The sequence below is a fragment of the Pleurodeles waltl genome, chromosome 1_2 (assembly GCF_031143425.1).
Source record: "Pleurodeles waltl isolate 20211129_DDA chromosome 1_2, aPleWal1.hap1.20221129, whole genome shotgun sequence".
NCBI classification, from domain to species: domain Eukaryota; kingdom Metazoa; phylum Chordata; class Amphibia; order Caudata; family Salamandridae; genus Pleurodeles; species Pleurodeles waltl.
Window position 1 is genome coordinate 887338429 of NC_090437.1, and position 16143 is coordinate 887354571.

The window sequence follows — 16143 nt, forward strand, 5'->3', positions numbered from 1 at the left end:
GAACTTTAAATAGGCAGGGTACTTGAACAAACTAGTAATCTGATACCGTTTTGGTCCTCTCTTCTACCATCAATAATGGGGAGGATAGCAGTAATAAAAATGACAGTATTATTCAGGTCCAGGTATTCCGCTCCAGCTGATTCATATGTAGGCTCCTAGATTATGGTTAGAGGTACTGATACTACCGTATGAGAGGAAGAGGCATGGGCTAGATTCAGAATAATAGATGGCTGCTCAACTACAGTACCTAGTACGCCATCTCAATGTGACTCCAAAGTATAAAAAACAGGTCTTGGCTGGATGTCGCAGTGAAGGTGAGATTAACCAACTATTTATGTTGAAAAGAAAAAAGGTCCTGGGACCTAACAACTGGTAAGACGTATGTTAGAAATGTGGATGGCGGTAACTAAGAGACTTTTGAAGAAGGCACCATTTCATGGTAGTAGGGAAATATGGAACTATTCAGAACTACATTCCCTAAAGAAGAGAGGCACATGGGGTGGGGGATGGTTATGTAATTGATGGAGGACCTGTATAGTGACAATCAACTGAACGGAAATGGGCAATTTCTATTTTATGCTTGATTGTCAAAAAACATTAGGTTACTTCAGGTAGAGGTTCCTGGTAAGTGCCTGGATTCAGAAACAACAACTACATTATTGGGCCTAAAGACTGTCTATCGGGTATCGTCCATACACAAATCTCTTAGCAGGGAACGCACAATACACTTGGGGATTATAGGTAAATGGAATAATGATCAATCGCATCCTTTGATCGATACAATGTAGGAGAAAACGTACAGAGCTACTGAGCTACACATCTGAGACTTCTAACAATGCACAATTTAGGTTTATCTAGTGGAAATATATCCCTAGAGTAGAGTTTACACCAGTAATCTGGAAGAAAATGTACATTCTCCGTCTAGGTATGTGCTCTAAATGTAAATCGCTATAAAGCGGATTTAGTGCATGTGACATGGAAAAGAGTGATTGTGGCAATATTCAAGAATGCTGTGGTAAAAAGGCAGGGAGTAGGCTTGGGAACCTTGATAGAGGATACACAAGAACACTGCCTCCGATTATTTCCACCTGCCCATCCCCCCCCCCCTAAATACTAACAAAACGGAATACAAGTTTCCTGTGCTATACTTTTAGTGCCAGTGAAGAGACACATTTTGATACACTGGACACACCATGATGGTCCAATTTTGGGGAAATGGGTAAAAGATGTATGCGAATGGGCAGTGACAGAGGAAAAAAAGAAAGTTGTTGGTTGGTACAGAGGGTAAAATAGTAGAAGGCCTATACGACTTGGGACAAATACTGGAGAAGTTTAGCGAAACTGAAAATGAAACTGAGCCTCCCATGCAGATAGCGGTATTAATGAAGTTTCTTCATTCATCATACAACAGATAGTTGGGTAATGGTTGTTGTCACGATGACCAACATGAATCATCTTGCTACAGCTGTGAACACTTCGATTGGAGTTTTCTTGTTCTTGATCATTTAGCTGGCATTGTATGTATATGAAGCACTCTGTTTTGTTACAATTCTAAAATCAATAAAAACAGTACAGGTTTCACCGCAATTGTTTTCAATAACCACAACAAACACGTTCTTCCAAATAATTTGGTCGGCACTAATGAATAAGTCAATGAGTAATTACATTTGTATATACAAACATATTTATCTCCACAAGCTGCAGAGATCTGATATTATTTGCCCAGGTGCTGAGTAAAGTATTTGTAATACTCTAGTAGGAACCAATTTTTTGTCTGCTTTCTCAGGAGATAGGAAAGGTACCCAAATTGTAGTTAACGGTCCTCTTTCTGGGTTCAGCATTGGCACTGGTTTTAAGATTTTCTTTAAAACACACAAAGGGATCAATCTTGGTCCATGGACTCTGGCTTTGAGTTTACTCCAGAGTTTTTTTTTAAAAAGATGGTGCAGACCAGCAAAGAGAATTCGCATCTCAAGAGAAAATAAAGACTGGCTCTAATCAAAGTAATGAAGGCCGGTTCTCTAATCTTATACTTCCGAATTTCTTCATCTGCAAAAGTAAATGAAGTAAATTGTGCCGTCCTTTATTCTTGAAAATAATCACCTGGGCTACAACTTCTTCACACAGTTGTGTTCCTTTATAAAAGTGTGCTGTGTGTGTCTCCAATACACTATTTGGAGATATTAGCTTTTAAACAATTTCAGTGGGGATATCTGTGGAGAGTCAGGGTCATATGTATGAACACTTTTTCCGATAGACACAGAATGGGAAAAAACCTTTGCTACATCTGGCCCTCAGTTTCTTTTAGTGGACACAGGCTCCTTGAAGAGTATAATTTGTGAGGTTTCATCGCCAAAAATCACCATTTAGAGAATTTATTTTGAAGGGTGATCTTACCAATGATGGTATTTTCGCAGACAACTATGAAGGTTTTGGTGATGAGTTTCTTAAAAGGCCTCAGGTTTATGTTCTGGTGTGGCAATCTTCTCAACGACACCAAAGTCGTCATTGGTAACATTCACTTAAGAATGTAGGCGTCTGTGGCGTTCTCAGCAAAAGAACTAAAGATACTTAGCCGACAGGGAAACAAAAAATAATGTCTTCACTACACTACAGTAGCGTTATTAACCTTCGAATTTCTCTGGACCCCACTAAATCACTACAGGACGCTGGAGAATCCAACCTAAGCAATTTCTATGATATCAACCTCAAAACAATAACTGAAAATTCAGAAACGAGCATACATCAAATAAATACACAAATGATAAAGAATTTTATTTAATTCACACAAAAAAACACAACATTTTTATTTGAATGGAAAGACTGGAGCTTTTCAAAATTGGTTTTGATTTCTAAAGGACGATGCAATGCTGGATTCTACCATATCAGACTTCTTTGCCCATAATGAATGCTTTTTTTTTTTTTTTTTTAAGTCGGTGCATACCAGTTCTTCAGTTAAGGCCACTGCTCGTCATACTAAAATTCTATTTGCTGTACTTGGGCTACTCCCATGAATCATAAGAATACCAACTTAATTTGTATCCTCCAATTTTTAATTTCTTCAGACTTTTTTAAATCTTGCTTCTTTATACACATCAGCTTTATTAATCAACCTAATCATATTAAATTTTCTAAACAGTCGCAGACCTTAAGGGGTTCACATACCACAGATTAAGAAACAATGCACTGGAGGTAGTAGTAACAGGTCTAACCTAAAATGGCCAGGTAAACAATTATTTAGACAAAGGAGATGAGATGTTTAATCAGGATTCCTACTGCAGTGTAGGCAATAAGATTCATTAATAATCAATTGTTCTTCTTTCCTGGAAGGTTTGCTAGCATTCCAACTCCTATTATTGGTGGTAAAAGTTTAACCTGTAAGAATGTTAACATTTAAAGAAAGAGAACCTGATTTTTCAACAAACAAAAAGGTTTCTAACATTTTCGGTTCTTGCTTTGCTGAGAAGTTACTATATATTACAACTTAATTTATTGTGCTCTAACATGAAATCAGCTGTGTTTGAAGGTCGGTCACATCTGATGCACTTACTAACAAAACAGTGTTCACAACATATTGGACTGAATTTGTTAGGAGCTAGTAAAACAAGTATCAGTCTAGAGAGTTAGCATGTACTGGTAGCTATAGTGAGAATGTTCTATTTATCTCCACCTTATCTGATAAAATTGCTTAACACAGTTTTTGCATGATAAAAGAAAGTGAGGACTCCCTTAAACCAACAAATGTAATTTGGCTTCCAGGACATAAAACGTGTCAGTTAGTTAGCTGTTGAAAAAAGGCCACAGACCATTTGAAATACAAAATAATTTCAACATTTCACAGGACTGTGGAACATCTAACAAAGCTTGTATGAAAATGTAAGTGTTGCAGAACCGTCCCAATTACATGCAGCTGGCAATGAATAGCGATAATGAATCTGCATAAATGAATACTTTTAAAGAACTTGCCTTGTGCTGGGCTATGCCGGCTTATAGATGACTTAACTGGCCTTGGTGAAGTTGCTGATGAGCTCAGATATCCTGCTTGGCGCTGATAGTCCATCAGCTGTTCAGAGCGTTTCATGCCAACCGTTGGCTTAATAGTTTCGAGTCTTTTTAATAGGGCCTTTACAATACACAAAAGAAAGATGCATGTTAAGATACCAAGCTGCAATTCATTTTTTGTGGTATTGACAGGAACCACACTACTTACTAATAACGAAATTGCTTTGCATGTATATTTTCTAAATGTGATTCAAGTATGCATAAGTTTATCCAACACATTTTATTTCATGAACAATACCAGCACCGCAAAATATGTTAACTGGATATCATATGTGGCCAGGTTTTAGTCTGCAATTTCTGAAGGGCAAATAAACAAGTTAGGATATTCAAATAATTGTAGTATACTTCTTTGAATGGCCAGATTAGCTACTCCCTGGCCTGTCAATCACACTAAATGTGTAACGTGCTAAATCTGTATCAACATCCCTTCCAGAATAAGGAAGACACATTTGGAGTAAGTCACATTTTGCATTCGTTCTAATGACACCAGAATATTTTATTTGCCCAGGATGAATGACGACGAAGAGAAGTAGTAACTCTTGTTCAAATCTCTCTCCATGTGGTCTTTCACATGCTAAGTTCTCTTTCCCACACTTTTAATAGTGACATCCCCCATTTCCAAAGCATATCAATCAGGCAGCCACTACTTTTCTGAATCAATGCAAGAAAATAGTAATTCATGGATCAACAAAGCAAGGCCAACATACAGGGCCCAAAATCACATAACGCACACCGATTTCTTCCCAATCAATTTAGAGATTAATCTTGGATTGCAAAAGCATCTCCAGAATTGACATCAACTACAAACCTCTTATCACACATAAAGCATCCCTCTTTCCTTAAAGAAGACCCTTAGATACTGCCAATCAATATTTCCTCTAATCAAACAACAGAAAAACAATAAAAGGACTGGCCCTCTGTTTGAGCGAACTGGGCAATATTAAGATCCCTTACCTAAAATCAAACTAAAGTGCTACAGGAAAACCAAATGTCACATCCACCAAACCAGGCAAGGGAAAGAATGTCATGCAGTATTTGGTGGTTATGAATATCCTTAGTCTGCACCTTCGGACTCTAATCCACAGGAGTGGGGTCAGCTATAATAGGAATAAGTAACAGCTGCAAGACTTTAATAGTTGCGGAGACCAAAAAAGAATCAGAATCCTAAGAACACTGCAACAACAAACATTATGCGGTCAGTCTTTACATACAGTATTTTTACCAGTAGGATGAACCTGTAGCACTTTCTGCAATTCGGACTGTCTGTCCCCATGGTTCAGAAATGTAACACTGAGAAGGGTCTAGGTTACTGGTATCTCTATATGATCTGTCCTTGTACAGGAATGTCTCCTGCATGGCTCAATGGAACAGGCAGCACTGCCCTAAATTTCCCAAAGTAAGTTTCGGAATCTTTTAGCGAAAATCAAGGGTGCACACTGAGGGCCTCTGACAATGTGCTGAGTCTTAAGTCGGGGCTCTGAAAGGATGCTCACCTATTTTACTAAGGAGCATCTACATTTCTCTCACAGGACTGGGAAATAGTATGTGGTGGCGGCAGATAATCATACTAGTCCGGCAGGACTTTTTATTGGACTCTCCTGCTAAAGAAAGGAGTCTTCCTGTCCCTTTACCTGAGCTTTTTGCTCTATCTATGTGGGACATGGATGGTAAATTAATTCTCTGTGCATGTGCTGCAGAGCCTAAGATAGCAGCATCCTACTAATGATCCCCAAGGACAAAGGAACATGAATCAATTTTGGATCTTCTTTGTAAGAGTGTTTCACAAAATGGACACAGCACAGTGTCTGAAAGACAGGGAATTAAGACTAGAGGTAGCTCCTAGGACATTCTCGAAGGTCTCTGAAGTGGACTAGGCTTGTGTGAAAGAAGAGGGGAAGAAAGAAGTCCTTTAAAATGTAAGGTCAGTCTCTGAAACCATCCAATTCCATTCTTCCCCAGAGGTGTGCACAGATGCATTTTGTCCACCAGCTAGGTGAGGGAAACCCATGTCCTTTAGAGCCATTGCCCTAAATCCAGCCCTCTAGTGCTTTGACTGAGGAGTAAACAAAGTCTACCCAAGTTTGGTCTTGACCTTTTCGGGTATCCCTAAACTTGACTCTCTGTTCCTCTGTGGTGAGTCTAAATCCTTCAACAAGAGTCTCTTTTACATGGGGATAGGACTCAGCCTCTTCCTCAGGAAGGGTCAGAAGTCTGTCTCTGCCCTTAGCTGGAAATAACTCCCAAAGTAGAGAGTCACAGTGCTGTGAACAAACCTTTCTCATCTTGCAACATCTCTCAATTGCTGCAAACCACTTGTCTATGTCATCACCTGCACCGTACGCTGGGACAATCCCTTTGGGGACCTTAGGGTAAAATGAATCATCACTTTCCGACCATCTTTGGGAACTAGTCCCAATCTAACGCTTACTCTTCTAGGGCTAGACTCCTCTCTTCAAGCTGAAGCTTCCTCTCCTTCAGGGATTCAGAGAGAGTTGGTGAAGCTTGCTCTCAAGAGTCCTACTCCTCCTTCCAATAGGAGGGCTATTAGAGTGACTTTGTACACTTCCGACTGGTGAAGGAGGTCTGGGAAAGGGTTGAGACTCAAAGTCCTCCCCACCTTCCCCTTCACTTACTGAGGCCAAGGCATTCTCCTCTACTCGTACGAGTTCTCCTTCTGAGGTGGAAGTCTCTTCCCTAGTTTTCTCTTCCTCAAATGAGGCTGGGGCCTCTACAAGGTCCTCTCTTTTGGCAGTAGCCCTAAAGCTAATGCCCCTAGCAGTGCACATAGCCCTCAGATCATTGATCTTGAGGATGGTCGGAATAGACTGATCGAGGCTCATGATATTCTCGATTGTGCACTTGTTTATCTAAGGAGTTGGGTACTTTTTAAAACTCTTAAAACTCTTTCACCTGACTACCTTAGCTTGCCATTAAAGCCCAAAAATAAGGAAATGCCCCTGGGCCAGACGGCATTCCCTCAGACATGTTTAAATCGGACCTGAACTATTGGGGCCCCTATGTCAACAGGGTCACAAATGCTGGCTTGGCAAGCAGAACTCATCCTCGGTCTTGGAAGGGAGCAATCATTGTCCCCATACACAAGAAGGGGGAGAGGAGTATTCCGGGAAACTATAGACCTATTAGTCTTCTGGATAATTTACAAAAAATCTTTTGTCACCAGGTATTACATCGGCTAAAAGAGTGGGTTGAAGATAATCAAGTGCTTAGTCACCTCCAGGCGGGTTTCAGGAATAAAATAAGTACAATTGACCAGGTATTTCGCTTCCCTACCATCAAATGGAAAACGGTGGCTGTGGACGCAGGGAAGCTTTTCGTGGCATTTGTAGACCTGAAATCCGCTTTCGCTTTTGTTCCACGCTGTAAGTTATGGGAGGTCATGAGCAAAACGGGGGTGACGGGCCCCATGTTAAACATAATTAAAGATCTGTATTCCGATAACTTTGCCAGAATCCGATGGGGGTTAAAACAAGAGTTAACAACTGAGATCCCCATACGTCAAGGGGTGAGGCAGGGGTGTGTGCTGGCCCCTACTCTCTTCCTCTTATTTATAAACACATGCATTCCTTACCTTCTGGATTGTTCTAATGATGCTCCTAGATTGGGAGGTCGAAAGACTCCATGTCTGCTATTTGCAGATGATACCTTGCTATTATCGCAAACGGCCGTTGGGCTCTCCAATTTGCTCACAAAATTTGTGGGCTTTTGTAAAGACCACAGCCTGGAAATCAACTCAACTAAAACCAAGTACATGGTATTTGGGGACACAAGACATAAAACGAAGAGACATATATACTTGGAGGGTGTCATATTGGAAAGAGTCAGTGACTGACTATCTAGGGATCAAACTGGAGGAATCTCACAAATGGCATGCCCATTTATTAAAATCATCCATGAGTTTAAAACAAAGGCCGGGCGGTATCGTGAGATATGCAGTGGGGTCTCCCAGATTGGCTATTACCCCCGCCATAGAAATATAAAAAACCCAAGTAAGGGGGGGGGGAGCCCTGTATGGGGCAGAGCTATGGGGCTATTGTAACCTGGAGGACCTAGAAAGGGTTGAAAATTCCTTCTTAAAGATGCTGTTAAAAGTACCTACTAGTACTCCTACCCTGCCAATCCGGATGGATTTAAATCTCTATTCCATCGTACATATTGCTGCTCTAAGACCGCTCTTATATTGGATTCGGATTTGGTCATCAGATATCTTTAGCCCGTATCGAGATTGGTTGACTAACTTGGTGAGCACCAGTACTACTAACAAAAATCAGGTGGTGTACCTGTGTGGAAGAAACTTTTACTAACCTTGGGCTGGGAAATTACTGGTCAGATCCTTCCCTCCTCCCGAAAAATGCTATTCAGATTGTGAAGGATGCCTATTGGCTAAACGTTCAAACAATCAAATTAGCAGAAGTCTCCACCTCTACCATGACTAGCAGTTTCTTACAAATTAAATGCCACTATGTGTTTGAGCATTATATGGATGCAATACTATCCCCATTTGCACGCGCACTTTATATTAGATTCAGACTGGGATCTCTTCCCCTGTGTACTTTAACTTATAAATGGCCTAAATCTGATAATCATTCCAAGCTATGTCCAATGGGTTGTGGGATCGATGAATCTGTTGCCCATGTTCTTTTTCAATGCCTCGCATATTCAAACCAGAGGGCTCATTGGATTGTGTCGCTATGTAAATCCATGGGCCTTAGGAATTGTTTACCTGCCCGGAGGATATTTAAATCGGATCCTACTGTGATAATGGCAAGCTCCTTGGCAAAGTTTTTTGAAGCCATTTGGCATTTTAGGCATAGAATCTCAAATTGTTAATTTTAATGCTGCGTATTACTTGTAGTGGGAATTGCAACCTAACAGCTCAAACATTTACATTTAATGTATGATTAGTAGTATACAATTAGGTGATGCACTAATGTCCAGTAGTTATTGTACGTATCTGAGCATGACTTGTATATTTATTCAATCTAATATGTATTTTATTGGTTTATTTTAACCTATATTGTTCTTTTAACGTTGTATTTAAAAATCTACTGTTTCTTGTGTTTTACCTTTTAAAAAAAAAAAAATTTGCACTGTGCTTTTATGGTATAGTTTTACCAAAATAAAGCGGAATTGAATTGAGTTGACTACCTTAGTTACTTGGAAAATTAGTTTTGAAAACGTTTATGGCCTACTGCAATGGGGATGCAACAAAGGGCCCTAGCAATTCCAATTACTCTTACTATTAGAAAAAAACTAAAATAATACTTTTTGTGTCTAGACACAATTGAGGGTTTCTCCTGTACTCAAAAATATACTTATCTCTGAGTGGCAAAGTGAAACGCAAGTTCAAGATACGCACCACTGAAACACCAATGTAGCAAGGTGGCAGTATTATGTGGAATGACTGGGCAGTCTTACCATGTAGTATTAGCATGTTACCCAGTAGTGGACGTCGGGTTCACACTAGTAAACCATAGCTCACTCCTGGTAGTGTCGCAAAGAGCAGTCAGGCTACTTAGAGGAACATGTGTAAAGCATTTCACATTACCAACATGGACGATAAGTAAATGACGACTCGAAAGGAATCCAAATCCAATTTAGAAAAATAAACTTTATTTTTTTTAAATATAAATTTAGACACCAAAGCAAACTTTTTAAATTATACACAACCAGAAATCTGAATTTTAGAAGCTTTATATAGGATATTTTCACTGTTTAACTGGCTCCCACTGAAGTCAATGGAGAAAATCGAAGTGTGATTCGGGCACTTGCAGGGTGAGTTCCGGGGAGCCCACCTGGACCTAAGGTTCTGTGTGGCTCTAGGCCAGGAGTCAACAGTCAGTTTCTTATTACCTTGCCTAGGGAGTCCGGGTACAGAGGTGGTTTGGCCGTCCTTGGTGGCTGGTGCATTTGCACCACTTGGTAAACAGGTACTTGGGGGTGGACACACGCTCTGCCCTTTAGATGTAGAGGTCTTTGGGAAGCCAGAACCAGGAGTCAACAGTTGGAACTTCACCACCACGTCCGGTGGCTCCGGGTGCAGAGGTGGCTTCTAGCTGTCAATCACGGAAGCTGGTGGCACCAAAGATGTTTTGCTGCTCCCCTCAAGGTCACTCGCTTCAGGATGCGGAACTAAAGGACATGGGTCGTTGCTGATGTACGTCTCTGTGATGCGGGTCAGCTCTTCAGTCCGAGATGTCCGAGTGGCTGTCAGTTTCCGGACTGGTGACAAACAAGCCTTGGTAGCTGCAAAGGTGGTCCACTGGTACTTCATCAGCTGGAGGTTCCAGTGGGAGTAGAGGCTTGAAACTTGGCAGAGACCTCTCTCTCCCACTCTTTGGATGCTGGACACCAAGTTTCTTTATGTTCACTCACACAGAGCCTGTTCGGACACAGTTCTTTGTCTTCAGCACTGAGTTTATTCCTGCAGTGTACAGTGGACTGCTACCACTAGCCAGGGAAGTCTTTCTTGGCTTCTCCGTGTCCACTGGGGTCCCTTCTTGCCGGAACCAATGAGCTTTCACCTCGGGCACACAACGGTCACTCGGTTCAAGTGGTGGTCTCCATAGGTCACATCTTTGTCCTCTCTTTGCGGCAGGAGTCCAGCTCTTACGGTCAGTGACAAAATCTTCTTTGTGCCTCTTCTTCTTTGCAAGAACTTTCTGGTGCCAGGGAAGCCCCTTAAAACCTGGTTTTAGGGGGTGTTAATGGTGAGGGGTACAGTGGCCAATGGGCTACTGGTTCCTGCGGTCAGCCCACCACTGTAGTGACCACTTTGTGTGGGAGTGGGGCACTTTCCTGCCCAGAAGCCACTAAACGTAAGGGTTGCCAAGATGGCAGAACCCTTCCTAGGCTGTACAGACCCCTTAGCCCACCCTAAAGGTGTGGCTAGCTTTTTAGCCATGCTCACATCCTGCGTAGTTAATTTTCCCACCGGCTGGGCTGGACAGGGGTGGAAGGACTTTGTCCTCCAATGGGGGAAAAGTAACTACACTTCAAGGGAGGGTGAAGCTTTAGAGGGTCACCGCCTTGATTACCTTTTCAAACTAGTCAGCCTGAGGGAGGAGGTGTGACTTCCTGCCAGCCCAGGCTCTTTGTCTCTGTCCTGTGGAAGTGCTAGCATTCCTTTAGACTCGTGTCTGTAGCGGTGGAGGCTTGAGAGAGCCCACCAAACCAGCAGAGAGCTTGGTAACTCAGTGAACACCCTCAAATGGTGCCACCCTGGACACATGCTAGTTAATCCTGAGCATGGGCATCATGGAAGTCGGCCGGGCCATCACAGAGCTGGCAATCTGAGAACAGCCCAGATGCCAGTCCATGTTATGCTATGGGACACCCGTTACTCATGGTAGCATTACATTTCAAATACAATCACGGGGTCATATATGCTCATGCATATATTTCCTCATAGTACAGTGCACCCTGCCTCATGGGCTATAGGACGCCTGCCTTAGGGGTGAATGACCAGTACTGTGGGCAGTAAAGGGACTCTGCCTGAACCTGGTGTGGGCAGAGTCTCACTTGAGCAGCAGGAAAAGTATAAGTACTGAGGTCTGGTTATCAGGCCCCAGGACCCAAATTGGTCCAAAACAACAGCATCAAACATCAAAGGATGATGGTGGTGAGGGTGGTGGTAGGGGGGGTTGTGGCATCCAAAAAGGCCACTTTACAACAGGAATGGGCTACTGCCAAAGAGAAATGGGTACTGTAGCTGCCCACAGATAAGTGCCACCTAAAAGAGCAACCTGTCCATCTGCCAGGAGAAAAGAGATGTGCAAGAAAGGCAGAGCAAGAGGGTCAAGCATTGAAGCTTTGAGTGAGGTGTGAGGAAGGAGATGTGTCACCTGGAATGGTCCCTTGCCACACTGCTTTTACTAACAGGTGAGTGTCTTGGTACCCCTCAGGTCTATCTTAGGGAAGTGGTATCCCTGAGGAACGACCTCCTCTAGCTTGAGGCCAGATAGATACTTTTTTCTGCAAGGCTTTGCCTGTGGGAGCGGAGTCATAAACTCAAGTACTGATTAGATGTCTAATCAAAGAGAAGCAGTCTACAAACTTGCTTTGAGCTTAATAAAGCGATGTCTGCAACATCTTAGAGAACCTAGTGCATAGCCACTGGGTGGCATCTCTAATCCCCCATCTTACTTCTGTGCCTTTTTTGTTTTTATAAAACAATTTTTTTTACTACTCTTTTCCTGCATTAACACAATAACAATCCCAGAGTCATTCTCATGAACACAAACCCCCACCTGCAGAGCGTATATACATATTCTGATTTGTACATGCATATCATTTGGTACCGTACACTGACTTATGTGTAGTTTTACATTCAGCAAGGCTGACTTGGAACATTGGGGGGTAAGGGACATTCATCATATTCTAAGAGGTATATTCACATCCATTCCTTCAGTGACCATGAGACCAGCCTATATCATATGAGCACTCCGCTAGCCGCTTAGGGCAGCCTCAGTCTTTTGTGCACTGCTTTCTTCATGATCATACATAAGTCCACGCCCTTCTCCTAATCTTGTACCGTGGGGGTTATTAATCCTCCCCACCTCTGGGCTATGTCCCATTTAGCCACCATGTATCCCAGATTTAGGAGCATTTTTTTGTAGCTGGCTGCCTCACCGTCTCTCCATATTCCTAATATCCTATGTCAATTTAGACAACCAAACTGCCACCAATGCTTCTTTAAGGAGGACTCTACGATTGTTTTGTCAAGGGTTTTTTTGTTGTTCCAGTCTGACTGCCTGAGGGCATCACTAACAACAATTATATGACCTACGGAGCTGGACTGCAACCAGAAGTCCACCTAAGCCTCTGCTATTGAAAAGCACCACAAGCGCAGTATCACAGCTCAAATAGAGCAGCATGGTGGTCAACTTTACTTTGATAGAAGTTAAACTGCATTAAAACACAAAATGTAGGGAAATGCCTGCACTGGATAAAATTGCAAATTTATATAACAGGCCTCCTCATTTGGGTTTTGTGGTCAAGCAAATAACTAACCCCAATTGCTCTTCTAGAGCACCAGTACTTACCATATAACCTCTCCCTTCTTACTCCTTGGCAAACAAGAAAATGTAAACACTTTTGCTAAAAAGAATCCAGACCTAGCTAGACTAAAAAAAAACGTACCTACCACACAAGCTGGTTTCCTGCGAAGAAAAGGCATCAACGAACAGTCCCCTAGTCACCAAGCAACCACCTTTAATTATTAAAACATAAACCATGTCTCAATCTACTGCAGGTACATCTAATTCAACACAACGAATAAAGAAAACTATGCTCAGGTCAGGTATAGGCCTGTAAGCAAAGAAACTAGACCATTCCAAGAGCCAAAAGACGTACAGATGGTTTGCCCAAGATGACAGCGTCCTACCCATGACCCCCAGTTTTCAACCTACTGGTATCTTTCACAAGGGCTTTTGGGCTGTCAGAACACAGACAGTGGTTCTGGAGTCACTAGAGCCCTGGCTGATGATTATGGCATAGCAGTTCCATAACTCTGGGGATCTGCAGACCCCCAAAACTCTTTCCTAAATAGGAGCAGCATTGGGGCAGTGCTGATGGATACCAGGTCCTTGGTGCATAGGCGGAAAAGGCCTGCTGCCCGTTTTGGTCTGTTTACACTTCATTATATTCTATGAGAGTTGAAAAGGTAAGCCTCCTGTGTATGTAAGGCCTGAATCTCAGTAACTCTAGTGGACGAGGCTATTGTTACTTAAAAAAAAAAACAAAAAAGTTTGACATAACAATAGTAAGCTCTCACAGAAGAGATGGTCGTCTATTGGTTGGATACATGCTTAAGCCCTCTAAGATACTTTTATCGCAGACAGTGTGAAAAAAGATGTTTGACGCCTAATTTTGTGATGGCAGAAAGGTGTACCTTGTAGGAAGACAAGTGAAGGCCTGATTAAGCTAGATAAATATGGGACAGCTGAACTGCCTGTTCTTAGCAGGTGACATGATTGTAGGGTCGGGCTGTAGTTCTTCTACCAATAGTAAATGCAGCAGCATCCTTTCCATTTAAATGCACAAGAAGTACTAGTAGATAGCACCCCCTCCCCCCAAGAATGGTCACACAGTTGTGTGATGTTAGAAAGTCAATACCGTACTTCTTTAAGGAGCCAGCTGAAAAATTCAAGCATAATTGCCTTTTCAATTTGCATGACAACCTCCTGTGTTGGCTCTTCGACAAGTGGAAAAAGTCTATGTATCAAAACTCATTCATACATTCTCCAGCAATAATTACAGTTCTTGCCTTAGAGCATTTCAGTTTTATTGAAGTTGGCAGAATTAGGGGAACCTGTGGAATTGCATATGGACATTTACATCACCAATTGTTCAAAAGAGCTATGCGCCCTTTTGTCAGTGTTTTGTACTGTTTGGGGGCGAAGCTTGGACATTTCTTGTTTTTTTGCTGTGGTAAAAAGCCCACTTTCAGGAAACTCCAAATGTAGAAGACTTCTACTAGTATGTCCCCCAAGACTTATTTGTGACCTCATAGAAACAGTGTGCTCACGCCATTCGCTAGAGTACTGTGGACGCCTGGCAGATGAGCCATTTCCAAATTGCTTGAGCATCCCAAGAGAGAACTCTGCACTGTTTGCCTCCTTGTTCGTTGAGATTCAGGACCTGGTTCATCATCAAATATTAATGGAAAGTAGCTGCCCTAAGTTCCAACAGGCTGCTAAGGTACCCATGTTTTCTTTTGTCAGTGCAGTGACCTTGAGAAGTGCCCCAAAGTGGCTTCAGTCCTGATAGAGAAGCATCGGTTGTAATCCACTAAGTGAGAGCCTGTTGCATGGAAAATCTCAACAAGAGATTGTTGTGAATGCTATGCAGTTGGAGAGCCAGATGTCCTGCTTGAGACGGACCCAATCTGGCACCCTTAGTGCCCCTTCCCTTGGCTTCACTGATTTACCATGCATTATAAAAGAGGTCGAATGTACAACCTGGAAATTGGTAAAATTAAATGCAAAATGCTATGGAGTCTTAATGGGACAAGATTTTTTCATCTAATGGACTCCGGTATCCTTAGGGTCAAAGGTACTTTTAACTCATTGGTGGTACTCTCATTGTTCCCAGTTGAGTGATAAAAATTGCACTGAGACAGTTCAAAATCTGCAATGAAGTCGGACTGGAGATGTTTGGAAACTGTCCTGAAGCCCAAAGAAACTTAGCAGAGAGAGTGTGCTGTTTATATGTAGTTATCAGTGATTCATTCAAACAAGGATAAATGTAGATTCTTTTGTTTCACTTGAGAGCACCTGGTTTTGAAAATTCTGCATTTTCGGCATATTGTGATCTGAAAATAGACATCTGAAACATACACAATAACAGGCTAAACTATATAGTGTATTAATGTTATACTGATTCAAGAGGGCCAATATAATGCTTCTAACCATTGTGGATAACTTGAAAAGGTTAAACTACAATACACTCTGGTCAACATCATTAAACGATGGCTGCCCAGTATATAAATAGTGGTCGCACAGGATACAGCACATCACAGATCACATGAGGCAAGCAAACAGCATGACAGCACTGTCTAGAGAACTACAGAACGATAAGAAAAGAAATAAAAGACCTACAAAAACAAACAAACTTAAGATTGGTCACTAACCTAGACACTGTAGCACATGTATTTTCAGGTAGAATTGCACGTGATGAGGCAAAATGTTGTGACTCACAGGCAATAAATATAGCTGAAAGCAGACTGGCCTAACTCATTGCCCAAAGCAACATGCTGCAATGGGGAAAAGCAGAATGTGAATGACACTCGAACAGACAGAAAAGGACTGACCCAAAGAATGTCTATATATGTATGGTACTATAGAGTATTTTTTAAATTTTTTATTACAAGGACCTGGTAGACAACTATGTCTGCCAGGCCCTGCGAAAAGGGCCAAGCAAGGATGATCACAGTGCAGATCTTCTACCCTCTAGGTTTGTCAAAGCTGGCAAAACAATATGCAATACATTTCTAAGACGGTTTGCAAAGATAAGCAAAGTACATGTTTTCTACCTGCAAAGGTGGTCAGAGGAAGAAATCGG

The 16143-nt window shown here is 41.9% G+C and overlaps 1 protein-coding gene across 2 annotated transcripts in view; it reads right to left on the minus strand.

The window, feature by feature from the left end:
* The window catches only part of CFAP97 (cilia and flagella associated protein 97), a 209471-nt gene that overhangs the window by 22151 nt on the left and 171177 nt on the right, over window positions 1-16143 (minus strand). For both annotated transcript variants that reach the window (XM_069199623.1, XM_069199632.1), the window contains one exon: window positions 3967-4123. In XM_069199623.1, the coding sequence (XP_069055724.1) occupies window positions 3967-4123 (157 nt within the window). The remainder of the gene's footprint in view (window positions 1-3966; window positions 4124-16143) is intronic.